Consider the following 22876-nt stretch of genomic DNA (forward strand, 5'->3'; position numbering starts at 1 on the left):
TTCTCTCTCTCTTTTCTCTGTCTCAGATGGAGGGGGTGCTGCTAGTCACCAGGGAGAGAGGGGGGGGCTGAGCTCGGTACTCCGGGACTTGGTAAAGCCTGGAGACGAGAACCTGCGTGAGATGAACAAGAAGCTGCAGAACATGCTGGAGGAACAACTCACCAAGAACATGCACCTGCAGAAGGTATGGCACACCTGTAGAAGGTATGGGGCACCTGCAGAGGGTATGGCTCACCTTTAGAAGGTTTGGCTCACCTCTATAAGGTTTGGCGCACCTGCAGAAGGTATGGCGCACCTGCAGAAGGTATGGCGCACCTGCAGAAGGTATGGCTCACCTGTAGAAGGTATGGCTCATCTGCAGGAGGTATGGCTCACCTGCAGAAGGTATGATATTGACAGTTCTCTGTCTAGATAACAAAAAAGAAAGAAATAAACATAAATAAAATAAATAAAAATGTGGGTTCAGGTGGGCTAAGCCATCGCCAGCGTGATGCTGTGGATTCCCACTGGTTTATAAGCCTCTAAAGCCAAATGCCTGCTAGAGGAGGAGGAGGACCATGTGGCAAAGTAGCTTTGACAGGGTGCTGGGCTGTGTGTGTGAGATGGAGAGAGAGAGAGAGAGAGAGAAAGAAAGGAAGGGTGTGTGTGTGTGTGTGTGTGTGTGTGTGTGTGTGTGTGTGTGTGTGTGTGTGGGCGGGCGGGCGGGCGGGCGGTTTGCTGTCATGCTGCCCCCAGGCTCCACCAAAGGGGGCTTATTCATCAGCAGCCAGAGGGTGGGCGTGTTTTTGAACGATGAAACAGCTCTGGGTGCAGGAATAGAAGTGGCCCCCGGGGGCCGTGGGGCCCGTGCGTTTGATGGCCGTGCGTTTGATGGGATTACAGCATCACACGGATCCTCTAATGACAATGAACCTCTCCCACCAGCCTCCTCGTTTCAAGAGCCGCAGCTCCACCTGCAGCACACGAGCGCTGGATTCGCTGCATTCGCAGTGTTGCTGGCACGTTAGAATTGATTAGAAAGAAGCAAAAGCAAACATGTAATGAGTCAGGAGCTCTTTTTATGTCATTTGCACCCACTAATGGAGGGTCGAAATTCATGCCTCAGTTACACGCGTGTGTGTGTGTGTGTGTGTGTGTGTGTGTGTGTGTGTGTGTGTGTGTGTGTGTGTGTGTGTGTGTACAGCCTCCTGCTTTACCCTTGGCAGGAGGCTGTAGACCCCAGGAAAAGATGGTGGAGGTGGTTGTGCGGGTGCTGATGTGCACACCTCAGAGATAACGGGGTGGTTGTCCCACAGTGTGCGCGGCTCCACCTGGGCCCATCTGGGTGGAGCGGGAGGAGGTCGTTGTTTCGTCTTTGCCTGCGTGTGTGGCTTCCACCTGGAGCTTGGCGCCCCGGGACACAGCCTGCCAGGCGTCTGCTGCTGCTGAGGTGCCACAGCCTCTTTTAAAGAGCCGCCCCAGATCGTCACGGCCGCTACGCCTCCTCACCCGCGGCCTCCGCCTCCGGCCCCTCCCTCCCCACCTCTTTACCTCCTCACTCCGCGCGTCCTGGCCAGAGGGCTTCAGAGCAGAGTGACTCTATACTGCAAAGCCAGAGAAAAATGGCCACCACCTGCTCAGCACTCTCCCCGCCCTCTGTGCCCCTTCCCCCTCTCCTCTCTCCCCTCGCCCTACTCCCCTCTCCTCTCTCCCCTCGCCCTACTCCCCTCTCCCCACTCCCCTCTCCTCTCTCCCCTCGCCCTACTCCCCTCTCCCCACTCCCCTCTCCTCTCTCCCCTCGCCCTACTCCCCTCTCCCCACTCCCCTCTCCTCTCTCCCCTCGCCCTACTCCCCTCTCCCCACCCCCTCTCCTCTCTCCCCTCGCCCTACTCCCCTCTCCCCACTCCCCTCTCCTCTCTCCCCTCGCCCTACTCCCCTCTCCCCACTCCCCTCTCCTCTCTCCCCTCGCCCTACTCCCCTCTCCCCAGTACCTCACCTCTTGCCACTCGCACTTCACTGGCTCGGCCCAGCAGTTCTGGTCTCGTGCTTATTGGAGCTGCCTGGCTGCCCACAGACAAACAGCCCACTTAGTACCTGATGGATATAAAGTGAGCACATGCTAGTTGGAGCTGTGTGACTGTGACTGGGAACGAGAGAGAGAGACTGAGGGGAAGAAGGAAGGAGATATTTCAGATATTCCATTTCATTCGTGTGTGTGTGTGTGTGTGTGTGTGGTGTGTGTGTGTGTGTGTGTGTGTGTGTGTGTGTGTGTGTGTGTCCGCGCGTGCGTTTTGTCACTTTCTTGTCTCATCTCCAATCTCAGTCGGGCTGTCTGCTTTGGAGTTTAAATGGTGTGTGTGTGTGTGAGCTCAGGCCTTGACACACACACACACACACACATCACGGTCTTCCTGTGCTTCTCCACTCATATGCCTCCTCTCTCTGTGTCCCCTGCAGGATCTGGAGTTATTATCTCAGGAGATTGTGCGCTTGAGCAAAGATTCTGGCCCCGCCCCCATCGCCAAGGCGTCAGGTTAAGACCGCCCACCACGCCTGGCTTCTACGTCAGACTCGTCTCTCGCTAGCTTACCTTTTCACGGCCACAGACGGAATGTCACACCCACTCAACACACAGGCTGGATGACCGACACACACACACCCACACACACCTGCAGGAGGAGGCGGAGCAAAGAATCCTCCAATCAACGGCCCTCTACACTTACACTGTAAAACTTTGTGTCTGTTTTTGTCGCCAATGCTACCAAGAGCTTGGACGAACACTTGCTAGCTGCCATGTGCTACTTACTACCTGTCCTTGAGCTGTTTGGGTGGAGACATGGTGTGGACTCCACCCACTGCCAGGTCCTGCTGGTGTTTCACAAGCCCACCCCCGTAGCTCACGGCCTGGAGCTGCTGTCCATTAGCTGACTGCTACCATTCCTGCTCTTGACCTGTACGTCTTCATCACAACAACCGTTTTCTCTTTCATGTCTCTCTATATATCTATATCTAAATATGTTTAAATTTTTATGTATTTTATGTTTCTTTGTTGAATTGTGCAAATCTAAACATGGAAAACAAAGTCAAACTAAGTCATTTATTGGTTCCTGTTCTATAGTTTGCTGGTAAGAGGAGTCTTTTAATGTCAGCTTGTAGGAGGAGTCAAAGTCAGCTTGTAGGAGGAGGAGTCTGAATGTCAGCTTGTAGGAGGAGGAGTCAAAGTCAGCTTGTAGGAGGAGGAGTCTGAATGTCAGCTTGTAGGAGGAGGAGTCAAAGTCAGCTTGTAGGAGGAGGAGTCTGAATGTCAGCTTGTAGGAGGAGGAGTCAAAGTCAGCTTGTAGGAGGAGGAGTCTGAATGTCAGCTTGTAGGAGGAGGAGTCAAAGTCAGCTTGTAGGAGGAGGAGTCTGAATGTCAGCTTGTAGGAGGAGGAGTCAAAGTCAGCTTGTAGGAGGAGGAGTCTGAATGTCAGCTTGTAGGAGGAGTCAAAGTCAGCTTGTAGGAGGAGGAGTCTGAATGTCAGCTTGTAGGAGGAGTCAAAGTCAGCTTGTAGGAGGAGGAGTCTGAATGTCAGCTTGTATGAGGAGATCCACAGCACTTCAGGCAGAAGCAGAGCTCGTTTAAGTCACGTCTCTTTGGCGCCCTTCATTATGTCAACAAATGTAGCTGAATGATATTAGTGGGTCTTGGCGCCATGCGGACACCCGTAATTGCGGCCGGTAATTGGGCGAGAGCCTCACACGTCCACTTGGAGCGTTGCTGGGAATCAGAGTGGTCCCCACGGCTCCAGGGTGTCCCTCATTAAGCAGCCCCCCCCCCCCCCCCCTCTCTATCTATCTGTCTATCTCTCTCTTGCCCTCCCCCCTCTCTCTCTCTCTCTATCTCTCTCTCTCTTCCTCCCTCTCTCCCCACTCCCAGAGAGTGAGTTCTTCGTTCCCTGCCTCCTGCCTTAGCCTCCCGCCCTCAGGGAGCTGAACCTTGCCTCTGACGTCCATTCCCCTTGGAACATGATTTCCTCAATTGTAACGTAGGTGTACTGTAGATGGTAAGGAAAAGTGGCGATGACATTTCACACACGCCTGTTCAGTAGTGAGCAGTCAGAACTGTAATTCTAGAGGTTTTGGGATACTACGGTTTGACTCAGCCTTTTCAAATAATGCAGACCCAAGAACCTGGCAGATGTTTCCTGTGTATCTGTCCATTGGCCATTCCTGTATGGCTGCACTGACATTATTTTCATCCCCCCTGAAGTATGTGTCCAGTTTTTAATGAGTCAAGTCATGACCAAAAACCTGTGGGGCGGTGAAGCTTCCCGCAGGACTTGTTCAGTGTTTGATATTGAAAGATTCAGTGAACCACTGAAATATTTTGATTATGTGATGGCGTGGGAGGGATGGGGTAGGGCACTGGGGCACTGGGACATATTTATTTATACAGTTGGCTTTGTGATGTTAGTAAGATGTGGGCAGTCACTAATCTGTTTTTGTTGGGTGCTTTTTTACAAAACATAAACAACAAAAAACACTTTCATGCCTGGTTTTGAATGTTTGCGATCAGTCTTATGATTTGATGCTACTTATTCATAATCATTTGCATGTTCTATAGTGCATATTGTAAATTCCTTGCTTGAACACTAACAGGAAATCCTGCTGAAGCCATCCTGATCCTGAGTAGGAAGGTTATTTATACTGTATAATGGTGAATGATGAAATGAACTGCTCATCTCTGTGGTAAAGACCATCACCATATACATATCAAATGGGATTATTTGATATGTTAAAGGAATTCTCCCATCATCCTTTGCCCTTTTACTTTTAAAGAATGTTGCTAAACATCTGCCATAATCAGTGAACCTGAGCAGGGACCGTCGTGTTTGGCTTGTAATCTCAAGCTTACTCAGAACGTGATTGGCTAGTAACCTCAAGCTTACTCAGAATGTGCCCTTAGACTCCGCCTACTTATTTCTCAATCTGTGTTTGTCAAATGTCCCGTTCGGTGAAGACATCCTTGGATTCTTGCAACATTAATAAAGAATGTTTGGAACCTTGTTTGGTGGCTCTGTTTAAATTTGTGGATGCGTTTCCTTCACGCCACGTGTTGCGAGTGTGAGAAGTCTGCCTCAAGCGGTGCTGGTGTGTGTGAGACGAGTCTGCTTTGGGTAGGGAGAGGTGTGAGGCCTGGCCACGTTGAACGGCGTTGTATACCCACAACAGCCCCGTTGCAGCAGGACCTTGATGGATCCCCCGGGTGGTTCTCGTGGCACTGGCGTGTTACAAAAGCAGTGAAATTATGGGTGTTCACAGTGTAACTCCCGTAGGCCCACACACCTCCTTACATCCTATTCTAGCCTGTGGGTTCTTCATTTAACTAAAGCATTAGCAGTTATTGCGCAACCATGTAAACAAATTGCACAAATCATTGAGCAGACATTTAATTTGCCCCCCCCCCCCCCCCCCTTTTATTTTTTTTATTTTTTTAGCCCTGCTGTCATCTCTGAATTTGTCATTCTTGAGTGGACCCAGGGGGGTATTTCGAGAGGCAGGATGTCTCCGGGATTTCTCAAAGGAAGCACTGGCTAATGCTAATGACTCTCTTCTATCCTGTTGGGCATGCCGTTTGGCGTTAGCTGTCTGGCTAATGCTAATGACTCTTCTATCCTGTTGGGCATGCCGTTTGGCGTTAGCTGTCTGGCTAATACTAATGACTCTTCTATCCTGTTGGGCATGCCGTTTGGCGTTAACTGTCTGGCTAAGTGGGATTCCTCTTAGTCAAATGCTCCCCTGTCCCAAGTTCCAGTCTGCCACAGGACATGGGAAAGGCCTGCAAGGGTGACTCCACCACGGGGTAAAAGGATGAAGCTGCCCAACTACTTCAGTGACCGGACACATTCCTGTTTCGAGAGAAGTACTCTAACCAAACATTTCATTGGACAAGACCAGAACACGGACAAATACACCTCCTTAAACAGGCTTGAATTTGCAGCACTCAGCAAACTGTTGGTTCTGTCAGGGAAATTGAAAATGAATTACTGATACTGAATGACCAATACTGAATTATTGAAACTGAAATTCACTTTATTGATTTTTGTGTCATTCTTTCAGTAAATATAACCTGCAGCTCTTCACCCCCAGGATCCTGGTATAAACGGAAAACCCTCCTACACTAAGCTGGATCTCGTTTTGTTCTATTTGTTTGGGGTGGCAGTAACGTAGGCTGAAGAGTGCCGGATCAGGACACGCACTGACATGGGGGGGACACATTCGGCACAGTGCTGTGTTGTGCATTGTTCAGGCAGGGCTACATTTTACAGACTAGGCTCAGTCATCTAATGTAGGAGGCTATGAAATTACATCCAGTTTATTTATACTGTTTCTATCTGCGGTGTTCTGCCTTTTTTTTCCTGAGCTCAGTTAATACCCAACAGAACAGGCACAACCTGTATAGTTTGTCCTCTGTGAACTGCAGATGCGTCTGCAGCCTCTTGAATGAAATTCCTTAAGGACTGATCTTTGTTCGTTCTTTCATAACTGCTAGATAAAAATAGATAGAAACCGCTCATAGAAATCAATAATTCAAGTCAATTCTTGGCATAAAGTTTATCAATATGCTGACAATCATGGATACCAGTGGTGAACTCCAGTAGTTATGGTGTATCTCTCTCTATGGTGTATCTCTCTCTCTCTCTCTCTCTCTCTCTCTCACTCATTGGTAGCGTGAAAAATGTGATGGACTAATGTGAATGGTCAGCATTTGCTCTTTTACAACTATTGATTTGTCAACAGCTAATGACATGTATTGCTTCTCTGGGGTATTTTGTTTTGGCACAGTGCGTCTTTAAGTGAGGTGACCGTGCGTTTGTCTCTGGACTGCACTCCCAGCTCTGAACCTGAAGCAATTCTGCACCAGGTTTTTTTAGAGCCAATAATGCAGAATGTTTCTTAGTCAACATAGCTGGTCCCCAGTGAGCATTTCACTTACATTCCAGAAGTTGAAGTAGAATTGGACAGAATCACAGAATTCATTTCACCAGGTAGATCAGATGGTGGTGACAGGCAGCTCTGAGGTGATGGGTTTATGAGTTCCAGGGAGCTTGCTCTTTGTTGTTGTAGTAGTAGTGGTGGTAGTAGTGGTGGTGGTAGTAGTAGCAGCAGTAGTACTGGTGGGGATGGTGGTGTAGTTGTAGTAGTAGTGGTGGTGGTGGTAGTAGTGATGGTGGTAGTAGTAGTGGTGGTGGTAGTAGCTGTAGTAGTGGTAGGTGTAATAGTAGTAGTGGTAGTAGTAGTGGTGGTGGTAGTAGCTGTAGTAGTGGTAGGTGTAGTAGTAGTCGTGGTGGTAGTAGCTGTAGTAGTGGTAGGTGTAATAGTAGTAGTGGTAGTAGTAGTGGTAGTAGTAGTGGTGGTGGTAGTAGCTGTAGTAGTGGTAGGTGTAATAGTAGTAGTGGTAGTAGTAGTGGTAGTAGTAGCTGTAGTAGTGGTAGGTGTAATAGTAGTAGTGGTAGTAGTAGTGGTAGGTGTAATAGTAGTAGTGGTAGTAGTAGTGGTGGTGGTAGTAGCTGTAGTAGTGGTAGGTGTAATAGTAGTAGTGGTAGTAGTAGTGGTGGTGGTAGTAGCTGTAGTAGTGGTAGGTGTAATAGTAGTAGTGGTAGTAGTTGTGGTGGTGGTAGTAGCTGTAGTAGTGGTAGGTGTAATGGTAGTAGTGGTGGTGGTAGTAGCTGTAGTAGTGGTAGGTGTAATAGTAGTGGTGGTGGTGCTGATGATAGTAGTAGTATTAGTAGTAGTGGGGAGGGTGCTGTGTACTCTAGACAGGTGGTAGTAGTAGTAATAGTAGTAGTAGTATTAGTAATGGTAGTATTAGTAGTAGTGGGCAGGGTGCTATGTACTCTAAACAGGTGGTAGTAGTAGTAATAGTAGTAGTGTTAGTAATGGTAGTATTAGTAGTAGTGGGGGGGGGGTGCTGTGTACTTGACAGGTGGTAGTAGTAGTAGTAGTATTAGTAATGGTTGTATTAGTAGTAGTGGGGAGGGTGCTGTGTACTCTAGACAGGTGGTAGTAGTAGTAGTAGTATTAGTAATGGTAGTATTAGTAGTAATGGGCAGGGTGCTGTGTACTCTAGACAGGTGGTAGTAGTAGTAATAGTAGTAGTATTAGTAATGGTAGTATTAGTAGTATTGGGGAGGGTGCTGTGTACTTGACAGGTGGTAGTAGTAGTAGTATTAGTAATGGTAGTATTAGTAGTAGTGGGCAGGGTGCTGTGTACTCTAGACAGGTGGTAATAGTAGTAGTATTAGTAATGGTAGTATTAGTAGTAGTGGGGAGGGTGCTGTGTACTCTAGACAGGTGGTAGTAGTAGTAATAGTAGTAGTATTAGTAATGGTAGTATTAGTAGTAGTGGGGAGGGTGCTGTGTACTTGACAGGTGGTAGTAGTAGTAGTATTAGTAATGGTAGTATTAGTAGTAGTGGGGAGGGTGCTGTGTACTCTAGACAGGTGGTAGTAGTAGTAATAGTAGTATTAGTAGTAGTGGGGAGGGTGCTGTGTACTCTAGACAGGTGGTAGTAGTAGTAATAGTAGTAGTATTAGTAATAGTAGTATTAGTAGTAGTGGGGAGGGTGCTGTGTACTCTAGACAGGTGGTAGTAGTAATAGTAGTAGTAGTAATAGTAGTAATGGTAGTAGTAGTGGGGAGGGTGCTGTGTACTCTAGACAGGTGGTAGTAGTAGTAATAGTAGTATTAGTAGTAGTGGGGAGGGTGCTGTGTACTCTAGACAGGTGGTAGTAGTAGTAATAGTAGTAGTATTAGTAATAGTAGTATTAGTAGTAGTGGGGAGGGTGCTGTGTACTCTAGACAGGTGGTAGTAGTAGTAGTAGTAGTAGTAATGGTAGTAGTGGGGAGGGTGCTGTGTACTCTAGACAGGTGGTAGTAGTAGTAATAGTAGTAGTATTAGTAATGGTAGTATTAGTAGTAGTGGGGAGGGTGCTGTGTACTCTAGACAGGTGGTAGTAGTAGTAATAGTAGTATTAGTAGTAGTGGGGAGGGTGCTGTGTACTCTAGACAGGTGGTAGTAGTAGTAATAGTAGTAGTATTAGTAATAGTAGTATTAGTAGTAGTGGGGAGGGTGCTGTGTACTCTAGACAGGTGGTAGTAGTAATAGTAGTAGTAGTAATAGTAGTAATGGTAGTAGTAGTGGGGAGGGTGCTGTGTACTCTAGACAGGTGGTAGTAGTAGTAATAGTAGTATTAGTAGTAGTGGGGAGGGTGCTGTGTACTCTAGACAGGTGGTAGTAGTAGTAATAGTAGTAGTATTAGTAGTAGTGGGGAGGGTGCTGTGTACTCTAGACAGGTGGTAGTAGTAGTAATAGTAGTAGTATTAGTAATAGTAGTATTAGTAGTAGTGGGGAGGGTGCTGTGTACTCTAGACAGGTGGTAGTAGTAATAGTAGTAGTAGTAATAGTAGTAATGGTAGTAGTAGTGGGGAGGGTGCTGTGTACTCTAGACAGGTGGTAGTAGTAGTAATAGTAGTATTAGTAGTAGTGGGGAGGGTGCTGTGTACTCTAGACAGGTGGTAGTAGTAGTAATAGTAGTAGTATTAGTAATAGTAGTATTAGTAGTAGTGGGGAGGGTGCTGTGTACTCTAGACAGGTGGTAGTAGTAGTAGTAGTAGTAGTAGTAATGGTAGTAGTGGGGAGGGTGCTGTGTACTCTATACAGGTGCATCTGCCAGATGCTGTAAATATGACTGAAATTGCATTGCAGGTCTGGTGGAGCATCCCCATGGCAACACCCCAGCATCTGGAGAAGTGGTGGAGCTGCAGGCATTGGCTGCTACCAAGTCTTAAACATGACAATTTAATTAAAGCTTGTGTTAATTTTGTACACTTATGGTTTCTGGAAGCTATTCCTATATGGTTCACCCAATTAAACTGACATTCTGCACTTTAAACTCAGTCATTGTTGGATTTTCTGGAACATTGAGATGAACAGCAAAAACGGTGTCACTGTGCCACATGAACCCTTCATACTCATTCAGTCTGTGTGTTCTTTGTGAATCTTTTAAAAATCCAGACTGAGGTTGTGTTTCCTGGGTGATTAAAGGTAGTTAGAGTGATTGAACCCTTTTGTGGTGTACAGTACAAGGCAGTGTCTGGGTACGGGCACGTGATTGTCCTCTAACTGCTGTAAATGTAGGTGGGGCAAAGCTCTAAACAGTGACAGCAGTCATAAGGTGGTGTCAAGGTTTTTTATTTTCTATTTTAGTCTCAGTCGTTCAGTAATCCCAATAAGAGTGACACAGCGTCATCAAGATCTTAAAATATTTCTAGCATTTTACTTCGGTTTCGGACAGAGGAAACTGATCCAGTCCTTTCCGCCTTTCAGAACGGCTTGAATTTAAGCCTTTACGAAAGAGGAAAGGAAAGAGACGCCATGACATGACCTTAGTCCTGGCATCGGCATACAGAGATATACACACACACACACACACACACACACACACACACACACACACACACACGTGCAGAGCAACAAGACGATTCCAGAAAGTGAAGCAGAACAGGTTCCAAATTCCAAACGAGTTACATGAGGGTGAAAGGGATGAAGGGTGTTGAATGTTAATTCCAAAAAGCATGACAATACTGGGAACCCAGGTGTTTTTGCTGGATGTCACACATGAGGAAGGCACATTCAGGTCTCAGATCTTTGCTGTTATGATGCTGGCTTTGTGTTTGTGTGTGTGGTCACTGGTCACACCTGCTTTGTGTCAGGTACGACTGAGGGCAGTCCTACCTTCATTGCATAATTTATCAAGTCCCCACATATCTATATGCAGTAGTAAATAGTCACCAGATTCACCCCCCACCCCCCAGAAACCCAGACGGGTACTTCCATACCCTGCCTAATTAGGAGGCTTGGTGAATGCATGATTGACCTTCGTGTGAGCATGGCTTTTTCACTAATTTGTTGCTAATTGCTTTTCTTGTACTTTTCACACCCTCGGGAAGGCAATGTGTCCTAAGGTGAGCGCAAGTTTCTAGCAAGATGAGCTAGCAGACGATATCGACAAAGCCTTGTGTTAGGTTAATTGAGCTGACACTTTAACACTCTCTCAAATCTGCTGTTAATTAAAGACACCACAGAATTGTCTGTGGCTGGACTTTCAGACCTCTATAATTGGACTGTATAAAATAAGAGTCTCAGATGGTTGCTGTTCAGATTGTTTTATTTTTATTGCTGAGCTTGACTTAAGGAAAGTCATTCATTTGGCATTCACCCAAAGTTAAGCCGGCTAGTCCCTGACCACTTTTACTTATATATAGTATATATATATATATATATATATATATATATATATATATATATATATATATATATAAAATATGGATCGGCCGCACCAGCACACATCTGCACGAATCCACAAGATTGATAGACTGTGGTCCACAGAGCTTCCACAGATGTGTGTGTCTGGTTATGATTTGGTGTGTGTGGATCACTCATCATCCCAGTAAAGGTGTCACCTTAAGTGGGGGAGGGGTGGACACTTAGCCAACAGCAGTTCCTGAAGTTTCAGCAGTTCCTGAAGTTTCAGCTCTTGTCTATTAGCTCAGGTGTGAGGAGCACCGTTCACTGCTTGAACCCCCTCACCCCGTGTTCCCTCCCATTTCCAGAGGTAAATATTTCATACCAGGTGTACATGGGTGTACAGGTGTGCAAACAAATGTTTTTTTTCTCAACTAAATTTTAAGGTTGTTGTAAAGTGCTATGAAGACCCACCAAACTGTTTGTGAAACACATTTATGACTTACTTGGAAGATTACCTTCAGTTTATGAATTCTCTAACAGCATCCAAAAAAAAAATCACATACATTTGCTATGTAACGCAGCATTTTTTCTAATGTGAATTATTAACAGAATTGTTATGGATGAACACAGGTCTCTGGAAAAAGCCCTGCAGGACACTACCGCAGCTGAGCTCTGTCTTTGGGTGTTTGACAACAGAGTCCATGGGTAACAGGAGAAATGGCCACAAAACTGTGTTCACATTACATTAGGAACTGATTCAGATGCATGTATAAAGATGACCAAGAGACTTAGACAGTCCATTATTTCTTTAGATGTGCTTGTAGTCAGAGATGGGTTCTGGGAGCCTAGCATGGGACTATGGAATAATCAAAGATGAAATAAGCAACCCACGTCAACTAATAGATGGAGAAAATTGGGCAATAACTCATCTGGTGTCAGCTTGTCATCACCAAATGACTCTTTGTGCCTCTTATCACATGATGCAAATATGAATCTCCACATCAAACTTCACTCTGTATGGCCACTCCGATGCTCATTCTGTTTCACTGCTGACATATGCAGTGTGGACCCACATGTGTTCACATCCCCCCCCCCCCCCCCCCCCCCCCCCATGGGGTTTAAAAGTGCACGTGTGTGTGGTGATGTCACGTGTCCTTAATCCTACCCAACACACTGCATTCATTATGCAGCATTGTGATTCTGTACTGTTCCTCTAGTGACCCGATTCCAGTCCAACATACAGTTTGACATTTGTGAGGGCAGGACAGTGCCCTCAATTAATTATAGTTTGAGGAGGGCATGTAGATGTGCAAGACGAGGAAAAAGCATTATACAACGACCTGAAGAAATCAGAATATTCCTCCATCTCCTGATCTCTTTGGTGCAGGATTTTACTTCAGGTATAACATTGTACTAGAACTAGTAGCATTTTTACAAATGTAAATGGATTTTTACAAATGTAACCGGATTCTCTCTAAAAGGTGATGCTCCACTCCTCCCAGTTGTGATGTAGTATTTTAGCTGTGGGTGGTGTGGCGTTTGTATCTGTCATCACGAAGAGGAAAACGAGACACCAGTTGAGGATGAGGAGGAGAGATGAAGGGGTGGGCTGGGAAACAGAGCCTCTGGTCACAGATGTTAAAAAATTTACCGGTTTCTCTTTTCCTCTTTACCACTGACTATAAATAACTTCCTCCCTCAGCTTTGCAGAGGCGAAGTTAAGCCAACAGTGTGGGAGATATGGGGGAGTGAGGGAGGTAGAGAGAGAGAGAAAGAAAGAGAGAGAGATCCCGACCCTCTCTGTTTCGGCACAAGGTGCCATTAAAGTATTAGACTACATGGGCAAAGCTGTATCCCCTAGACTGGTATCTTCTGTCGTCTAGGCCACTGTCCTGCATGTGCGCCAGAACTCTGGGCTGGGCTGTAGATCTCCAGTTTGGCCCCAGCTCAGGCTGCCGCAGGCTTGCTTGGGTTTGGCCGGCCCCAGGCCCCTCCCTGAGGTGGCTCAGGGTGGGCCTGGTCCTTGTTGAGAGTCAGGGCAGAGTCTGAGTGTCAGAGTAGTTTATCATTGTCAAAGGTCTCCAGAATCAATGGACTGAAATTGTAGATCTGTCCTAAAATGTTTCCCACTAAGCGCTCAGTGTTCTGTACTTTTAAATGTTGGGAGGATTGTTATTGGACTTGACCATTTTAAGAGCCTGCAAATGAAAAGCAAGCCCTCCTAGAACAGGATGACCAACCTGCATCTGACTACATACGATGAGGTGATGAGGATGGTGGTTTTTTACAACCAGTGCATTGTAAACTGTGACAGGACCAGGGACTCCAGAGCTCATGTACTCCAGGGCACACAGAAAGGTGAAATCTGTTACTCTTATAACAAAACATTTTGCCACTATGGAAAAATCTAGAGTACAAAAGTCTCATTCTTAAATTGGTGTTTAAAACTGGTGGTGAAAAAAAGAAGAGTTCTCAAAAGTATTTTTTAGTTGAGTCATTTTTAACAGATGTAAATGTTAGGGCACAAACCTTTGCATTCCAGTGTTTGTAAATGATTCTGTTTCTCACACATCTGATCGAGAAGGCAGTGCATTGTAGACAAATCCAAAAGGCAGCTGTTGTACCTTCTTCAAGTGTCATTTGCAGTGGTTGGATCTGAGAGGTGGGCGGAAGCAGGCTCCTGCATCAGAACAGACGTCTCCCATGTCCTCTCGTACAGGGCCAGAGGACGACACCGTAGAGGCACTCGTATGGATCCTCTCCTTCTGAGTGTCTGAGTGTAAGGAAATCCACCAATGGGGCACACTGGAGTGTCACTGCTGCAGAATGGTTACCAAGACTGAGGCACTCGATAGGGAGAGGGAGAAAGCTGTGTGTGTGTGTGTGTGTGTGTGTGTGTGTGTGTGTGTGTGTGTGTGTGTGCGTGTGCGTGCATGCGTGAAGGAGAAAGAAACAGAAGCAGAGAAGAAATGCTATGAATGTTAGAAGAATGATCGTGATAGAGGAGATGTCTTTCAAACGCAGGAGGACATGGCGAGAGCCGTTTACAGGACTTTAAAAAAAGGAAGCGAGAAAAGAAATCAACCCACCTGCCCTGAGATGACCTCCTCTCTCTTAATGCTCTCTGGTCATTCTGTGTCCATGGAGGGCAGATTAGGATGAAAGCTCCTTTTCATGAATTATGAGACAGGACTATGCAAATGTTTTTAATTATGTGACAGGAGCATCAGGAACAACTATGATGAGGCAGTTGTTAACAACATACATGACTGCACAATGGCTGTTTATGAATTACACATGATTAATCAGTGAATTCAGAGATTAGATTATCTAAGATAAGACACTGGCTACTAGCAGATATTGGCATCATATATGCTAATCATACTCGCATCAATTTATGCCATATCTTGATCAGCAGATTGGCAACACTACATCATCCTAACACGACTTCATGAGATGTTAGAGAGGAGAATTGAGAGATTGTCATGGCAACAAACATGTCATAGGATTTGTTAGAGTAGGCGGGAAAAATCTAAACGTTGACGGGGAAATCTGTACCTCCAACTTTTTGCTGGCTGTGTGGCATATGGGCATGATGTGCCCATATGCCACACCACTGTTCTTAGATTCTGCCACATTTCACTGCCTGCTTCTCCCTTCCCATGATCATACCCTGGCCCCTGCTGAATTCGCATTATCTGATCATGGCGTTAGTATGCTAATATTCAATTAGCATACACATGTTTGTCTTATCGCCTGGGACATTGGTGTTTATAAAATAACGTTCATACTAAAAGTTTCTTCGATTGATCCTGTTGGACCCTGTAATATTTGCGTATTTGCTGCCGATCATCCCACTGGTGACTTTGCTGTGTTAGAGGCCTGACGGTCTTCGGTGGGTGTGGGTGTGTAGTAGCAGAGCCTCTAGGTTCGTTTATGCTGAAGCAGTGAATATGTCATGCTTACACTGTTCCTTCTCCATTGAGTCTGTCTGAAGCAACTACAACAAAAGGCACTGTTCCGCCAGCTTGGATGAATGGCAGGTCTATTATCTCTAACCCCCACATCCTGCTCCGTGAGCCAGGCCAGAGACGGTACTGCGTCAGCCCGCCTGAGCCCCATCTGGTGTGGCTGGAGGTGTCCGTGCATAAGCGTGTGCCGTAAGTGAACCAAGACCGGGTTTTCTGCCATGGTGTGTAGTTCTTGCTCTCAGTGCACCATCTCCTACATGTTCCACAATTATTTGACTGTTTGGGCCATCACACAAACCTCAAACTATATAGACCCCCCTAAGGCAGGGCTGTCACTGGGGTTCAGCCTGAACTGGGAGGCCTCCCAGCAGGAAAACCCTCATCCTTGCACAACGGCGAATTCATCTTTGTTTGCTCGTGAGCACAGGTGCCCTTTCCACTCGGGTTAGGGCCTTTGTATTGTGACCGAGTCTCTAAACTTCCTTTTAAAGTCATAGTATAATTATGCACCCAGATACAGGTCACATAGCATGATGTCTTGAACCCAAACATGTGTGGGAGTCTGTGTGCTTGCATTTTCGCCTCCAGCGTTCGTTCTTCTTGCTATTTTGGTATACTCAGCCAGATCTGCAATACACAAGTGCCACTGTCTAGCAAAACCACTGGAAACATAAGTCCTCTCGAAGGGTGGGGATGTTAGGTTCTGGGAAGATAAATTTAGAAGGAATCTAGGAGGTGGCCAGACTAAAATAAAGCCAAGGCTAAAAGAATTTCCAATGGTGATTCACCATAAGCACTGAAATTCAGGCTAGTCGCAGTCCATATCTGGGAAACTGACCTTTTTTGTTTCTTTGCAGCCATAAAGATCCTGTAGCCATTCTTGTGTCACACAGAGGTCGTGTTTTGTGCCTGCCCTGACCCGACCAGTCTCCTCATGCAGCTCCCATGCTCAGATGTTGTCCAGGCCTGAAGCACTGCAGTAAACATGTGAGGCACGACTCCAGCGTTGCTAACCCTGTTGTGCATTTGGAACCACAAGCTCTGCTTACGCGTCTTCACTTTCTCCCACCCGCTCTACATGTCAGCTCGACACGACACCGCCGTATGTCGCAGCCAAAATAAACAGTAAACCTGTCTGATTTAGCAGCACTGGCGGTGGATTAAATGGCCCTGCAGCTAGGCTGTTGTCCTTCACCCGAACCTTCATCCATTATCCAGTGGCCAGATGAGGTTTAAGAAAGGTCTGCATGCCAGAGCCAGACATGATGACGAAACAGATACACAGATCAGTGTGACGGAAGGGTCACGGCACAGGTGCGACTGAATGGAGCTGATATTGATGTCTGAAAGAGATCCTGCTCACCTGAGCAGGTGCTCAACACTACAGCGTGATTCACTTTACAGCAGTGTGGTACCTATAGCGCAAGTGCTGATAAGATCAGCTTCACATAAAGTTCCGGTGTAAAGGTTGATAAGTTGGAAAATGGCAGAATGGTCCATCAGTGCGTAAAATCGCAGAAGTGCAGGTCACTTGAGAGCAAACGGGTATTGTTGGGATTTAACACAGACGTGAATGAAAGGCGTATAATGGATACGTCCATGACTTATTCCAAAACAAATCACAGCCCGTCCAGATCTCCCTCTCATGTTACTAAGCTGTAGCAGCAGAGTTACAGAAGCAGGCGAAACTTCACAGTGCACCTTTCAACCCAGTTTCCAAAAACCCCTCGCGTGAAAAGCAATCTTGCTCTCTGTCTATCTGGGGCAAAAGGGCCGCAAAGGAAATATTCAATTCCTTTCAAGGAACACCCAAAAGGACTCTGACCTCTTTTTTTTTTTACTGACATTCCTATACCATAATGTTTTTTTTGCTTTTCATTTTGAACATTTTAGCAATGTAAATAACCCAAGCACATGGCAAACCGTTGTCACAAAGTTTGCTGCTTGTTCCATGCAGGTAAGGTCATATGCTTAAATGGTTTTCTTCACATGGGCCACTTCTACACGCGGAGAAAGAATCTGCTTAATACAAAGAGATGATTTTAGTCCTCTATTATACGTTTATTGTAGTAGCATTAAAAAAGAAAATGTCACAAGGGACAACAAAATGTGTCAGTTAACAGTTACTGTTTTTGCGGATATTTTTGTTATAAATTTTAGTGCTGCAGTGTAGTAAACATGTAGCTGTATGAGATTATTGCACGATAGAAATCGAAAGAATATATGTATGATCCAATAATCAATTGAAACGACAGCTTTACACATCACTACGTGTTTTAAAAACATTTTCAGATTCCCCTATGCATTTAGAACAGGGGTAATCAATTAAATCTTTCTGCGGTCCATTTTTGGCAGATAGCTCAGACCTTAGGTCCGGGTCCGCGACGCCGAACGAAAGTTGTTGAGCGGAGCGGAGCGGGGGTGGGGGGGTGTGGGGCGTACGAAATTTGTTGAGCGGGGGGGGGGGGGGGGGGGGGGGGGGTGGCGAACGAAAGTTGTTGAGCGGGGGGGGGGGGGGGGGGGGGGGGCAACGTAACACTCAAATTGGTGGTGAACGTAACACTCGTCTGAAAATAAATTCTGCGGTTTAAAATATAGTCTCCCGTTAAAAATTTTTTGGCATTTGGGTCCGTATCCAGTTAATCAGGAATGTGATTGGGTCCGGACAGGACGGCGTTCGGGTCCGGATCCGGACCGCGGTCCGCCATTTGGTGATACCTGATTTAGAACATCTCACTAGCCTTGATGACAGTTATGACCTGTTACAACCCAACAAGTGTTTAACCCCTCCTGCAAAGGAAGAGTCATTCTGTCAGACGACCGCTCCCGTTCCACTCAGGATTAAATATGCATGAGACTTTGTTGAACTATTTATCTCCGTCAATGAAAGCAGGCGATGAAACCACCCACTTCTAAGGACAACGAGGGCCACTGGAGATTCAGATACGGTCACAAGTTGCCCGTTTTTCCCGCCTCGCTGGTCTCAGCACTGACGCCGCGCTACGTCCTAGCGCGTAAAAACGACTTGGGAGAAATATAGAGAGGGGGATAAAGTAGAGTGGCCATTAACAGAAGGCAATCTGTCTGGTAATAGAAATCATTACAAAGGCATCATGAATAAATAATGTGCTCTCTCTCTCTCTCTCTCTCTCTCTCTCCTGGCCATTCCCATCTCAATAGGGTTTCCTCCTGCTCGCCTTAGTTCCTTCGAGAGAGGAGAGAGATGGGAGACTTAATTGAAATCTAATCAAGTTGATGAGGCAAGTGGAAGGAACTTGGTTTCCTGTTGAAGGGGGGGGGGGGTGCTGAGAATAAGGAAAAGAGAGGGGGAGTATGGGAAATTGAGTCATTTTTCTCCTCTGTCAGCAGTGTGCTTCTTTCCCTTGTTAATGTAAAGCAGGGTATAAATATTGTAGTCTATTGAACCCGTAGAGAAAATGTATAGTAGCCTAATGTATTTACATTTTAGGAAAAGATTAATTTATGCCAGGTCGCAACTACCATCTTCTACACATTATATCGGATGAGATGCCATCTTCATTCCCAAGAAGGTTTTTGAGGGGCCATTCTTCGTAAAAGAAATTAATTCTAAAGGCATTTTTATTTGCCACTTATCTGATTAATGTTTTGTGTGCCGGTTAATGTTAAATTACAAGTAAGCACGGACAGACTTGGGAAAATATCAAGAACTTACACAGACATGATAATGAGCAATTAAACAAAATCACAAACTGATTGATTGAAAGGTGCGATCAAATAGCATATAATAAAATGCTAAGTTTAGACGCTAAGCTATGCATAGTAAAAAAAAAAAAACGCAATGTGTGACCTAGTGGTTCTGTCAGCTGATTCAAAAAGGGAGCAGGCAGCTAGAACTTTCTCTTATCAGTTTATACCCCCAAACCCCCCTCCCTTATTTGGTGCGTGTTTTAATTACCTACTTGTGGCTTTTGTGGTAGAAATGAAAGTACATTTTAAACTGCTTTCTCTTGCTTTGGCATCGAGGTGGAACGGGAAACCGGAGTCCCGTCGCTTCGCGTGCCCTTTCAATGAGAAGTCAGCTTCTTATCTGAACATCTGAACTGACTTTCCATATAGTTTATTTCCCTTCTCCTTTAAATTCTTCATGTCAGATGCTGCCACACTTCCATAGCTCCTGAACCCCGTTAAAGGGGGTGGTTTGTGCCAAGTGTTATGACGGCTCATCCCCAGAGTTACATTAACCCCCGAGTGGTTTTGTACCATAGTTGCCGCTGCTCCTCAAAAGTCAGAAAGTCTCCCGTGCTGCCTTTCTTGAAGGGTTATGCTGCTAAATTCAAAGTAGACTATGTTCTCATGCTCGCTAACATTGTTTATTGAGGGTGAAAACTATGGGGTCAGCATTTTAATGCGAACCAGGTGCTAATCGGTCGCGTTGCTGGCCCTTGTTCGTTCTTGAGTGAACCATGAGTTTTAAATTCATTCTCACATAGGCCTACCGCATCAGAACTGCAGGCTTAATTGGCTGAATACATTTGTCAGACAGTTGTGTTGCCATATGGAGGAAATGAAATAGTTGTCTTGTACCATAATCAAGCAGACAGGGAGTGAATAGAGACATCTGTTAACACGGCCACGAGCAGAGAACGAGTCAAATTGCAAATGGTGCACGCGTTTGTCCTTCAGTTCACTTCCATGCATTCATGCCCTCTTGTTGCCAAAATAAATCTGATTGAATAAAAGTCTTAATGATTTAAATCCTGGTGTCTCACACAGTGTAAACATTTCACAACAAATGTTTTGTGTCTATTTTCCGAGGCACCAGAATCTGCGAAGTGAAATTCATTCCTTCATTTTTATCTCAGACAGAAGCTTGGAGGGAAGGTCTCATCACTGACGGTTGCTATAATTAAATCCTGGTCCACTTTGGACCATGGAACCAAATACTTGTTTTAATTAATAGGGTCTGAATAAAGATCATATCTGGACGTGCGACGGCAGGCTGTGATGAGTAAATCCGTCACATCATGAGTACTTTGATAAAGTGGCTGTCCTGGGAATGAGAGTCAGACTGGCTAGCAAACGGATCTAAACTGTCTCATTTATACTGCATTGCACCATTAGGGTGTTTTAAGCAATGCCACACAGGTGGTCTCTTTAATGTGTATGGAACAGTTAACTTAATATGCCTAATATCACTTCACTTATTCTTATCTTCAGACATTTTAAACCTATTTGGCCAAGTAAGAAAGACAGATGAGGGGCTAACTAGGCAGTTGCTGACATACCACAGGATTACAAGGGTACAAGTGTATATTGAATAAAAATATCAAAAAACTGTTTAATAAAGTTGTAGGATTAAGTAACAAAGATGTAAACATGTATGCCTGCATATGGAGGTGGGGTGTGGTACAAATGTGTTGATCTTGGATGTTTCAGTAATGATGGTGAGGAAGAGAAGTACATGAGCTGCAGGTAGCCCAGGGGCCCCGACTGAATTGTGACATCATCACAACGTCATCACGATGTCATCACAACATCATCATGACATCATCATGACATCAGCACTCTCTCTCTCTTTAATCAGAAGGCCTGCAGATTCATACAAGAAGGTCGTTAAAACAAGGTTCAGAAAAACAAGAATTAGAATATTAAACGATGCACTTTATAGATTGTGTTTTTATTAAGTTGTGTCTTCTGTACCAGTTAATTGTACAGAACTAACAGGCCAACACTGTTAACATGGTACAAAGAAGAATTTCCTTTAGGTTCAAGGTTAGTTTGGAAAAGCCTCAAAAAGAAGTGGACCAATGAGAGTGTGCGTCACATCTGGCTCCACCCCACCTGTCAGTCTTCTTGTTGTGTTCTGTTTAGCGCCTCATTTGTCTTCTCCTTGTTTTGATTTTTAACCCTGCCCCCTGATTATCATCCCCACCTGTGTCTTGTTTGGTTCCTTTAGTCTTGTATTTAAACCCTGTGGTTTGTCTTCCCTCTGCCCTCTCTTCCTTGTTGTGTTTGGAGTCTGCTTTACATTGTTTCCCCTGGTTTTGTCTCTGATTCTGTTGTTTAGATTAAGTTTGGTCATGTCTGTCTGTGTTGGTTTTTGTTCCATGTCTGATTGCCTACCTGCTATGACCCCAGACCAGTTAAACCACCCTGATTTTGGGTTTAATAAAACCCGCTCCTCTCTGCGCTGGCGTTTGCCTCCTCGTCACCCGACGCTCTGGGTATTGCAGTATGATTCAGTTTTCACAAAGCTCTTGTATCCTTCATTTATAACCCTGTAGGTCACATGGGCACATTTAAAAGCTATTTGTGATGAAGGTAGAAAAGAATGATAGAAAATGGTCCGAGGTTCGCAAACACTATATAAAACTAGACTAGAACCATATAGATATATCTTTTAATTGGTTCGGATGATGACTTCCCACAAATGGCTGTCGGTCAAGGGAAGCATTTATTTGTTTCAGGTGGACACGTTCACTGCCGTTGCATTTGTATGCAATGGTGGTGGAAGCCTCTATTTTAGTCTGGAACACCTGCTCAGTCCATCTCGACGGTCCAAAACGTTCAGTGAACTGAACTGAATCACTGGATCATTGAGCTCCAGGTGGTCGAGAGTTGTTTGGCAAGGTTCTCCCGGCTGGCGAATGGTTTTGTTTTGCTAATGCTGTGGGTTCTCTGTGGCTAGTGGCTTGCAAGGGTGTAGGGGAGGCTCTAATCCTATATGATCTTTGTCTGGGGTTGGGTTAGGCCCAGCTGGGCTACAGGGTAGCTATTTACATGTCACCTTAAATCATCCACACCCAAAGACTGTGTTTCAATTAAACATTACCCAGTGCTGAGCTTGGTCCTAACTAAAATTCACGGCACTGTGCATGCAACTAATGCAGGAGCAATTATTCAAATCTAGCTTAAGTCGTGCTTAAAATATACAATATATAATTGGTTCATGATAGAATGGGGTGTAGTTCAGAAGGGGATTTTCATGTTTCTTATGAACGGTATCACCATGCTTGTCTGGAATGTCATGTGAGGTTATTGTTGGAATATCGCCCGAAGTTATTACGTATAAAGACACAAGCTGAAAATAACATACTGAAAACATGAAAACAATATTTAAATCAAGGGATTTTTCCAAATAACTAGACAGTGTGTTGACAGAGGCAGGGTAAAAGTTTTGTCATTGTTTTCTATTTAAGTAATGTACGTTTGTAAAAATAGCTCCTGCCTTGTGAGGGTGTGTTTTGGAACCTGAGTAAGTAGGTGAGGATGATGTGTGATGAGCCAGTTTGTCCCACTTAGATAAATCATCAGGTGTTTGGAGGAACAGATTCTTTTTAAGGCAGTCGCCCTTTGTCGTGTGATCCCATGTAATGGAGGTGATGCTATTTTTGGTTTGATTAGTCTGGACAGGTTTTTGAATTTCAAATGATTTGGTATTATTTACATTTACATTTATGGCATTTAGCAGATGTTCTTTTTCAGAGCGACTTACAAAGTGCTTTGCATCTGATCACAGAATACATCCTAGGTAATAGTATGGTTGGTCCAGAAGTCAAGATACCATTTGCCAAGAAGCACAAATAACCATAGACAGACATACAATTTAAGAACAATGGCAAGTGGTATCAGCTGAGCTGTTAGTGTTCTGGTAA

General features: G+C 45.1%; 1 protein-coding gene across 1 annotated transcript in view; it reads left to right on the plus strand.

Annotated features, from left to right (window-relative positions):
- The window catches only part of gripap1 (GRIP1 associated protein 1), a 48613-nt gene extending 43588 nt beyond the window's left edge, over window positions 1-5025 (plus strand). Inside the window, 2 exon segments of the mRNA XM_077004080.1 lie at window positions 27-184; window positions 2437-5025. Of these exon segments, the coding sequence (XP_076860195.1) occupies window positions 27-184; window positions 2437-2517 (239 nt within the window). The 3' untranslated portion in view covers window positions 2518-5025.
- The last annotated feature ends 17851 nt before the right edge of the window (window positions 5026-22876 follow it).

This window comes from Brachyhypopomus gauderio, chromosome 4 (assembly GCF_052324685.1).
Source record: "Brachyhypopomus gauderio isolate BG-103 chromosome 4, BGAUD_0.2, whole genome shotgun sequence".
Taxonomy (NCBI): domain Eukaryota; kingdom Metazoa; phylum Chordata; class Actinopteri; order Gymnotiformes; family Hypopomidae; genus Brachyhypopomus; species Brachyhypopomus gauderio.